The following is a 10,001-nucleotide window of genomic DNA, read 5'->3' on the forward strand; positions in this document are numbered from 1 at the left end:
AACAAGCTTTTCAAAAAATTTTCGGAACAAAATTTTTAAAATATACGTGACCTTTTAAAATAAATCGTCTAAATAAATAAAATATGTTTCAGAACTTTCTAGAATGAATTTTTTACATTAGTGAACTCTCTCCTACTTCTTTTTCCTAAAAATATTTTAATATTTTTTTTTTTTATTAACATGGAAAAGCAGTTACAAATATTGAGGTGGTGGAAGAAAAAGCCAAAAATTAAACAACATAGGAAGGCGCAAATAAGAAAGAAAGAAACAGTGTCTTCCATTTTGAACTGAGAAGCATACCGTCACTGTTCTTCAGCACTGGAATGGAACAACATCACCACCCGCACGACGAAAGCCCCATACGGGGTTAGAAATACGGCATTCATGGAAGAGAACCCTAACTTCTCTCTCACTCGCGATTCTTCCCTTTCCTCTCCGGAATTCTTCAAACAAGTCCAAGCTGCTCTCAAGCGCCATCGCCCTCTCGCCGTTAATGCCTCTTCAGCTTCAACCCAATCGCATGCCCTGAGGCCAAAGCGCTCCATGGTGGCGCACCGAAACGTCGCCAACAGGTCCGAAGGGGAACCTCCGTCCATTTCGGACACGTTCACCGGTGAAGGTTGTAAGAACGAACCCTCTCTGCCCGTGGAATCTCATAGTGTTGGTGCGCACAAGAAGGTTCGTTTTTCAACTGAGAGCAACAATGCCACTTCACAGCCGCAGGGTAATTTTTTTTTGTCACCTTTTACTTGCTTTGGTATGCCGTTTAATTTAGTTGCATTCACTGTTACTGCCTCTTTTGTGCCCACTTTAATAAACCAAGGTTCAAATCGTACCAATACAACTTCATCGAACATGATTGGTTACTAACAATTTATCCACTAACACTCTTTCCTTGTAAACATAAATCTTTCTTATTTAGTTTTATATGTGATAAGAACTACAATAATAGCCATATCCCAACTGCCAAAGTTAATCAGGTGCTCCTTGATTAGCTTCCTTCTTTACCTACATCTGACTTAAAAAATGAGGATTGTTTCTCTACATCGAAATAGCAGAAGCTTTATCAGTCGGTTACTTACACAGCCAAATATTAGCAAACATTGTCCATCGTGAGCGATCCTTATTGGCCTAATACAACCCTCTTTCTTTACCTAGGCTTGGGACGTCTGAGACAGTTAGCGAGGTAGTGTGTGTGTGTGTGTGTGTAACAGTATTCCCATGCACGTATTTGCCAATAGTTCTTTTGCACTCATGATATCACCAACCAGGATTTTAAGTATAGTCTAAACCTTTATGTTAGGATGTTGCATTGAAAATAACTGCTAATGTTGTGATATATGTCCCAAAGCAGTCACTATACCCTGCTACATATATTCTTTTTTCCTCGCTTAACACGCAGGGGTCAATGTAGCAAAAGCTACTGAAATGGAGTACATATCATCTCATATGGATTCACTTGCTTTGACAGATGGGGCATCAATTGGATTCAATCAACATGTGAAACACCACAATATGCAGCAGGCAGAGTCTGAGGCTAGTTTGTTATCCGAGGGAGGCAAGAGTTCTCTGCTTCCAAGGAGAAGAATAGTTACTGAGGATCATCTCCAGCAATTCAAAAACTTTTTGAGTCAACCAGCTACACTATCTTCCGTAGTGGGATTGCCATGCCCTACAACTACATCAGTCCATTCAACTTCAGCTCCAATGCCGAATTCTATAACTCATTGTGCCAATTCCTGTATGGATAGTGACTCGCATGTGGCTGCAGAACCTTGTGATAACCTGAATGTCAATCCTCATCCTATAACACAAGGGGCTGTTAAATCACCATATAATTCTCGGAAAGACACCAATAGGATGTCAGTTGATCAGGTGGCAAGTGCAGTTCAAGAATATAATTCACTAAATGAAGCAGAGTTGACATTTAAGCACCGTGACCCATCTAAGGAGCAACAAGGATGTTTGCTAAAGGAAACTAGTAAATATACTTCTTGTTGTAATGACATGTTAAGTAACGTGGACGAGCCTGCAGCTGTTACCAACATACTGCCTCAGGGTCTGACTATATCTTCAGATACGAAGCTGGAATCTTCTAGGTTAGAAAAGCAAGAAAAAAATGCAAGTTGTAAAGGACCTTCAGTCGCTCGAAAGAGGACCTATGACCCCGAGTTGTTTTTTAAAGTCAACGGCAAGCTTTATCAAAGGCTTGGCAAGATAGGAAGTGGTGGAAGCAGTGAGGTGCACAAAGTGATTTCATCAGACTGTACTATCTACGCACTTAAAAGAATAAAACTAAAGGGTCGTGATTATGCCACAGCATACAGCTTTTGTCAGGAGATCGAGTATCTAAATAGGCTGAAAGGAAAGAATAATATTATCCAGCTTATAGATTATGAGGTACTCAACTTATTTCTGTTAGAATAAGACACATGGCCGTTCTTTTTAAGTGTTGCTGTTTTATATTTTCTTACCCGGTTCATGTAGTGAATTCTGTCTGTTTTATTTTATGTCCCACATCCCTCATTTGTCTTCTTTCAATAGTTTGGGCTCTCCTCTTCTCTTCACACTCTAATTGTGTGGGGCTGGAGGTTCTATTCTTTTTCAAATATTCCTCTGTATATGTTGAATTAATTAGATAGTCAAGGACACGTCAGAAAGTATTGTCTGCACGCATTTTCCTTCTTTTTCTTATCTACAGTGTCCCAAGGCTACTACCAAATTCATGGCAATACTTTTGGATAATGAAAATGGATGCTCTGGCTTATCCACCTCCCCCCTCCCTTTCTCTCTTTCTAAATAAGGTATCAAAGTCATTTGTAATTGTCAAATGGTAAATGTTATCTTTGTTCCATGTTGTTAACATGGGTTTTACAATGTTCCTCATATATACTTCCTATGGGTGACCAAATGTTGGTTAAAATATTTTTTCAGTTAGGATCAATTGATGGGTATGTTATCTATTACTTTCACTCACTCTTACAAATTATTTAGTTGACCATGCACACAAGTCTTCTAGTGAGCTTCCACTGCTGTATCAATCTCTCTTTGGGGTTATATTCTTTCTTGTGAAATGTTATTGGTTTCTGTTCATCAACTCCTTTGTAGGGGTTTGACTTTTGTGTGTTTTAAAAAAATAAACATTATTCAATTATCTTTGAGAGGTCATGTCAATTTTGAAGCAATAGTGATGCATATTTTTGGTTGATTTGTGGTGGAATTCTTATATCGATTAGAGATAAGACCAACTTGCAATATACAAGTGAGTGCAAACGTCACCTTATAAGTCAGTTTTGTGAGGTTGAGTTAGATATAAAGTCCATTACTTAACATGCTATCAAAGCCACGAGTTAGAGTCTATTCTAGTGAAATTTGTTGATTGTTAGATATATTGTTCCACCCGTTATCGGATCGTTGTTGAACCACCCAGTGATATTCAGTCTCACGTTCGAGATGTATGCCTTAGCATGAAGGAGATGTGTTGAAAGTCCAACTTTGACTAAAGATAAAGTCACAACATATAAGTGAGTACAACCCTTACCTTACAAACTGGTTTTGGGAATTGAGTTCGGTATGTTGGAAATCCCATGTCGACTAGAGATAAGACCAATTTATAGTATATAAATGGGTGCAAACCTCATCTTATAAGTCACTGATTTTGAGACTAAGTTAAACCTAAAATTTATTTCTTAACAATTTGTATGTAACATATTTTACTTTTGATTATTTTAATGGTTTTGTATCTGTGATGGGTTTGATTCCTTTATCTGTATTATAATGTTATTCATTTTTACCTATTCTTTGTAAATTAGGTGACTGACAAGGCTTTGTTTGAGGGAGTCATGAATGGCTCCAGTAGTAAAGATGGTAGAGTCAAGGATGATGGATACATATACATGGTGCTTGAATATGGGGAAATTGATCTGGCTCATATGTTGTCTCAAAAGTGGAAGGAACTAGATGGGAACAACCAGACTATAGATGCGAATTGGCTTCGGTTTTATTGGCAGGTTTAAGTTTGCAATATAACCTTGAAAATATTTTATTATTTCTCTGAATGAACCTGCATTTTGCATAATTACTTTTCAGTCCAGTGGTTGCAGGATGTTATGTTTGAGTATCCAGAAGTATGAGAGAAACAATTTCTTTTGAACTTCTAGGTGCTCTGGTGTCTAGTCTGGTCTGGATTTCATGTTTCAAATTCTATATGAAGCAACTTCTTTTATGTTGTGTCAAACAAAAAACTTATTTTTGTTGATAATGATGTTCAAAAGAATCAAATATTTTTTCCTTGCGATTTGCTAGTTATTTAAATGATCATGATGGCTGTATTATGTTATTCTCTCTTCACGTTCTTTATTTATTGGATAGAATACAGAATACATCTGAAACTGATTTGTTGAATTCTTCAGCAAATTCTTCAGGCTGTCAACACAATTCATGAAGAACGTATTGTGCATTCTGACTTGAAGCCAGCTAACTTCCTCCTTGTCAAAGGTTCATTAAAACTGATTGATTTTGGAATAGCCAAAGCAATAATGAGTGATACAACAAACATCCAACGTGATTCACAGGTATTTCATTCTTGTACCATGGTTATCAATCTCAGTTTGCAGCTTGTAGGAGGAACCAAGCTGACTGCAGTTTTAAATATAGTAGCACAAGTAATTCGTACTACACCCATCAATCTAGGAACAATAAGGTTATTGTATTGAGGTAAAGAAATTAAAGATAAATGATGTGAATTGATAGAAAGAACAAAAACAATTAGAGAAAATCCAGCTAAATGTGAATGGTGAAGTTCATAGGAAGAATGATAGGTTCCTGATCTCCATAAGGAAGCCTCATAAGTTTTATACACCTGCAGGCCCGTATATCCAGGGCCTATGTAGAGAGTTAGTTACAGAGAGAGGTCTAATGCTGTAGTGGAGGTCTAGAGTATACAGTGTCTTGGAAAAGGCTTTGCCTCTTGCGTTGATTCTTTAGTTTAGAAAGCAGACTCCTCTTATTAGAAAGTTTCTCTAAACAAAGAATGGTAGACAAGAAAAAAATAGTCTGGTAAAGCGTGAAGGAAGAAATGTCAAAAACTGAGCCATCCTTTTGTATAATGGTCAAGGAATAAATGCTCCAAATTCTATTGTGTTTTTAGAAACAAAAATGCATAATAAAATGGGTGAGAAATCACAATTTTACCCCAAAACCTAATGAATATTGTTCAAGTTAAGAAAGAGACATTTTGTAACCTAGATCACAATGTTGCAGCTATAGCATGTAAAAAGGAATTATGGTGCGCTACTGATTAGTATGTTTCTATAATTTGTGCAAAATGCTATAATTGAAACTCATGTCTCCCACACTGTCTTTGTTGCTCTGAGTCAAAGTTAGTCACTGAATTTATTATCCAAATTTAGAAAAGTACAGTAGTGCCTCATTGAATCCAGGCTCTTTTAAGGATTAAGTAGAAAATAATACTGAAATTTATATTTCAGAATTAATTGAAAATACATTCTCATATCTTTTATTTGTAACAATCTAATTCTCCTAAAAAGAGAAATAGGGAAACTAGGAAAACAAAATAAAATCGAAGATTGTATATCTATTTTCTCTAATTAGGAAGATTCTAAAGATATCTTCTCTAATTACAACACTCTCCCGCAAGTTGGTAAATGAATATCAATCATTCTCAACTTGCCTACAAGATCTTGAAATTTACCCAGAGGAAGCCCTTTTGTAAAAATATCTATTATTTGAAGTTCTGTAGGAACATGAGTTGTAATCACAAAGCCTCTGTCAAGATTATTTTTGATGAAATGTTTGTCAATCTCAATGTGTTTGGTTCTATCATGCTGTACTGGATTATGGGCTATGCTCATGGCTGACTTATTGTCACAGTGTAGTTACACCGGGTTCTCCACTTTGACTTTAAGATCATCCAAAATGATTTTCATTCAGAGTCCTTCACACATTCCTTGAGCAAGAGCTCGAAATTCAGTTTCTGCACTAGAACGAGATACTCTATCTTGCTTTTTGCTTCTCCATGTTACCAGACTATCTCCAAGAAACGCACAATACCCAGAAGTAGATTTTCTGTCAGTAATAGAACTTGCATAATCAGCATCAGTATATATCTTCATAGTCAATGTGACTTCCCTTTTCAATAATAGTCCCTTTCATGGACTTGACTTCAAGTATTGGAGAATTTTGTCAACTGTTTGCATGTGTCTCTCTCTTGGATCATGCATAAATTGGCTCACAACACTAATTGCATAAGCAATGTCTGGTCTTGTGTGTGATATATAAATCAATTTTCCTACCAATCTCTGATATTGGGCCTTCTCTACAGGAGCACTTTCTTCACATCCAATTCTGTGATTTTGTTCTATAGGAACTGTTGAGGTTCTACATCTTAGCTTTCCTGTTTCTTTGAGGAGATCAAGTACATATTTCCTTTGGGAGATGAAAATTCCTTTCTTGGAGTAGGCAACCTCTATTCCAAGAAAATATTTGAGTTTTCCTAGGTCTTTCATTTCAAATTGAGCTGCCAATTTATTTTGTAGTGCCAATTTTTTTGTTTCATCATCTCCTGCAATAATCATATCATCCACATAGACAAGTAATAGAGTGAGTTTACCTGTAGAAGAGTGCTATATGAATAATGTATGATCTCCTTGGCTTTGTCTGTATCCCAAGGAAACCATTGCTTTTGTAAATCTTCCAAACCACGCTCTAGGGGATTGCTTAAGACCATACAATGCTTTCTTCAGGAGGCATACCTTGTTTCTTTCATTTTTCACTTCAAAACCTGGGGGAATCTCCATGTACACTTCCTCATCTAGATTTCCATGAAGAAAGACATTTTTCACATCCAGCTGGTGTAAGTCCCATCTAAAATGGGCAACCAAAGCGATAATAACTCGAACTGTATTCATCTTTGCCATTGGGGCAAATGTCTCTTCATAGTCAATCCCATATGTTTGGGTATATCCTTTTGCCACCAATCTAGCTTTATATCTTTCTATTGTCCCATTTGCCTTATGTTTCACTGTGAATATCCATCTACACCCTACTGCCTTCTTGTCTCTTGGCTTATCAACAATCTCCCAAGTTGAATTTCTTTCTAATGCATTCATCTCTTCTTTTATGGCTTGATTCCAATGTTCAAGTTTCATTTCCTCTTGAATTGAGGTAGGAATCTTTGTGGCATCAATGGCAACAATAAAACTTTTGTGCTTATTAGAGAAATTGTTAGTGCAAACATATTGAGAAATAGGATATTTAGCACATGATCTTCTTCCCTTTCTCAATGCAATAGGTAAATCCTCAGTAATACTTACCTCCTCCTCATTGATATCTTCAAGGATCCTCACCTCCAGATTAGACAATTTTTCTTGCTCGAGAGTTGAAGTAGGTTGTTCTCTTCTTTCATATTTTTTGCCAAAAAATCTCTCTTCTTCTTCACTGTGGACTATGGTAGCTTCATTGTTCAAGTCTTGGGCGTCCTGCAAAGACAAACATGGTAATAACAAGAAGGAGAGTTCATCCACTTTAAGTGCTTTCTCCCCCTGAAGTGGTGGACTGACATAAAAGGATTGTGTTTCATGAAAGGGGACATCCATGGTGATAAAGACGTGAAGACTCTGAGGATGATAACATTTGTACCCTTTTTTATTAGAAGGATACCCAATAAAGACACATTTAAGAGCTCTGGGATCTAATTTACCACGGTTAGGATGATGAGAGTGAACAAAAACAACACATCCAAAGACTCGACTAGGTAGACTCGTTAGTAGGGAAGAAGAAGGAACAAAAGACAATAGAGACTCTATAGGACTAATGCCATTTAAGATACGAGTGAGTAACCTGTTGATAAGATATGTGGCAGTTGACACAACTTCTCCCCAGTAATTTTTTGGAACAGACATTTGAAAAAGAAGAACTCTAGTTACTTCAAGAAGATGACGATTCTTTCTTTCTGCAATCCCATTTTGTTGAGGGGTATTAACATAGGTTAGTTCGTGAACAATACCATTATGAGACAAAAAATTGAGAAATTCATGATTCACATATTCAGTACCATTATCAGACCTAATTCTTTTGATATTTTTTCCAAATTGATTTTGGACAAGATGGAAAAAATTAACAAAAATTTGAAAAACTTCGGATTTATTTTTCATAAGGTATGTCCATGTGACACGGGTACAATCGTCAATAAAGGTAATGAACCCCTCTGGCTCCAGAAATAGAATCTATGACAAGACCCTAAACATCAGAATGGATTAAATCAAATGGAGAAATACTCTTTTTATGACTGTGAAATAGGAAAGAGATGAAGAGAAATCTCCCTTGTGTCTTTTGCATACACATAGGGTAATGTATTTATAATAATAAGAATGTGGGCTAAGTCCAAATACAAATGAATATGTAAAAACTAACATAATAAGCATAGGGTCTATGTTTCCCTAATTAACATAAACACAACCTAATATCTAACACTCCCCCTCAAGCTGGGGCATATAAATCATATGTACCAAGCTTGTTACAAAGATAGTCAATTCTAGGTCCTCGCAAGGACTTAGTGAATATGTCTGCCAACTGGTTGCTTGAGTTAACGAACTCAGTCTTGATATCTCCGGATATGATTGTTTCTCTAATAAAATGACAATCAACTTCAATGTGCTTGGTTCTCTCATGGAAGACAGGGTTAGAGCTAATATGAATAGCAGCTTGATTATCACATATAAGTGTCATGTGAGTGACATTTCCAAATTTCAATTCATTAAGTAATTGTTTAAGCCACACAAGCTCACAAGTAGTTGATGCTATAGCTCTATACTCTGCTTCTGCGCTGAACCTAGCCACAACACTTTGCTTCTTACTTTTCCAAGATATCAGGTTGCCACCAATAGAAACACAATATCCAGAAGTAGACCTCCTATCAGAAGGGGAATCAGCCCAATCAGCATCTGAATAGCAAACGATCTTTGTATCGTTGTTAGGACCTTATAGCAAACCTTTTCTAGGTGATCCTTTAATATACTTCAGTATGCGAACAACTGCATCCCAATGGTCTTTACATAGGGAGTTTAGAAATTGTCAGGACGTGTAACAGTAAGATAGTTTAATTTACCAACTAATCTTCTGTACCGTTCAGGATCTGAGAAAGGCTCCCCCTGATTTGGTTGGAGTTTGATGTTAGGATCCATAGGTGTCTCAACAGATTTACAGTTCATTAACCCTGTTTCCTCCAAGATATCTAACGCATACTTCCTCTGAGATATGACAATACCATCATTGGACTGTGCTACTTCAATACCCAAAAAGTACCNGAGTTTGCCAAGATCTTTGGTTTGAAAATGGTGACAAAGGTGTTGTTTCATCTGAGAGATACCAAGATAGTCACTTCCTGTGAGAACAATGTCATCGACATACACTATTAAGTAGATACATCCAGCACTTGAGTGGCGATAGAACACTGAATGATCCGCTTCATTGCGAGACATACCAAATTGTTGAACAACACTGCTGAATTTACCAAACCAGGCCCGAGGAGACTGTTTTAGGCCATATAAGGATTTGCGAAGACGACATACCAATCCAGAAGACTCCCCCTGAGCAACAAAGCCGGGTGGTTGCTCCATATAAATTTCTTCATGCAAATCACCATTAAGGAAAACATTTTTGACATCAAGTTGGTAAAGAGGCCATTGTCGAAGAGCAGCCATGGCAATGAATAGGCGAACAGAGGTCATTTTCGCCACTGGAGAGAAAGTATCACCATAATCCAAACCAAAAATCTGTGTATAGCCTTTGGCAACCAGTCGAGCCTTCAAACGATCAATTGTACCATCAGGGCCAACTTTGATAGCATACACCCACCTGCAACCAACAACAGACTTTCCAGATGGCAATTGGACAAGCTCCCAAGTTCCACTTTTCTGTAAAGCACTTAATTCATCCAGCATGGCTTGACGCCAACCAGGATGAGTTAAGGCATCACCCAC

The 10,001-nt window shown here is 37.2% G+C and overlaps 1 protein-coding gene across 2 annotated transcripts in view; it reads left to right on the forward strand.

Moving 5' to 3' along the window:
• The first annotated feature begins 188 nt into the window (after nucleotides 1-188).
• Nucleotides 189-10,001, forward strand: part of LOC106765094 (probable serine/threonine-protein kinase mps1) — a 17,221-nt gene continuing 7,408 nt past the window's right edge. The window contains exons 1-4 of one of the 2 annotated variants that reach the window (XM_014649591.2): nucleotides 189-724; nucleotides 1,472-2,400; nucleotides 3,813-4,010; nucleotides 4,413-4,574. In XM_014649591.2, coding sequence (XP_014505077.1) covers nucleotides 385-724; nucleotides 1,472-2,400; nucleotides 3,813-4,010; nucleotides 4,413-4,574 — 1,629 coding nt within the window. In that variant the 5' untranslated portion in view covers nucleotides 189-384. The remainder of the gene's footprint in view (nucleotides 725-1,471; nucleotides 2,401-3,812; nucleotides 4,011-4,412; nucleotides 4,575-10,001) is intronic. The other variant, XM_022782306.1, reaches the window with a different exon arrangement.

Source organism: Vigna radiata, chromosome 6 (assembly GCF_000741045.1).
Source record: "Vigna radiata var. radiata cultivar VC1973A chromosome 6, Vradiata_ver6, whole genome shotgun sequence".
NCBI lineage: Eukaryota > Viridiplantae > Streptophyta > Magnoliopsida > Fabales > Fabaceae > Vigna > Vigna radiata.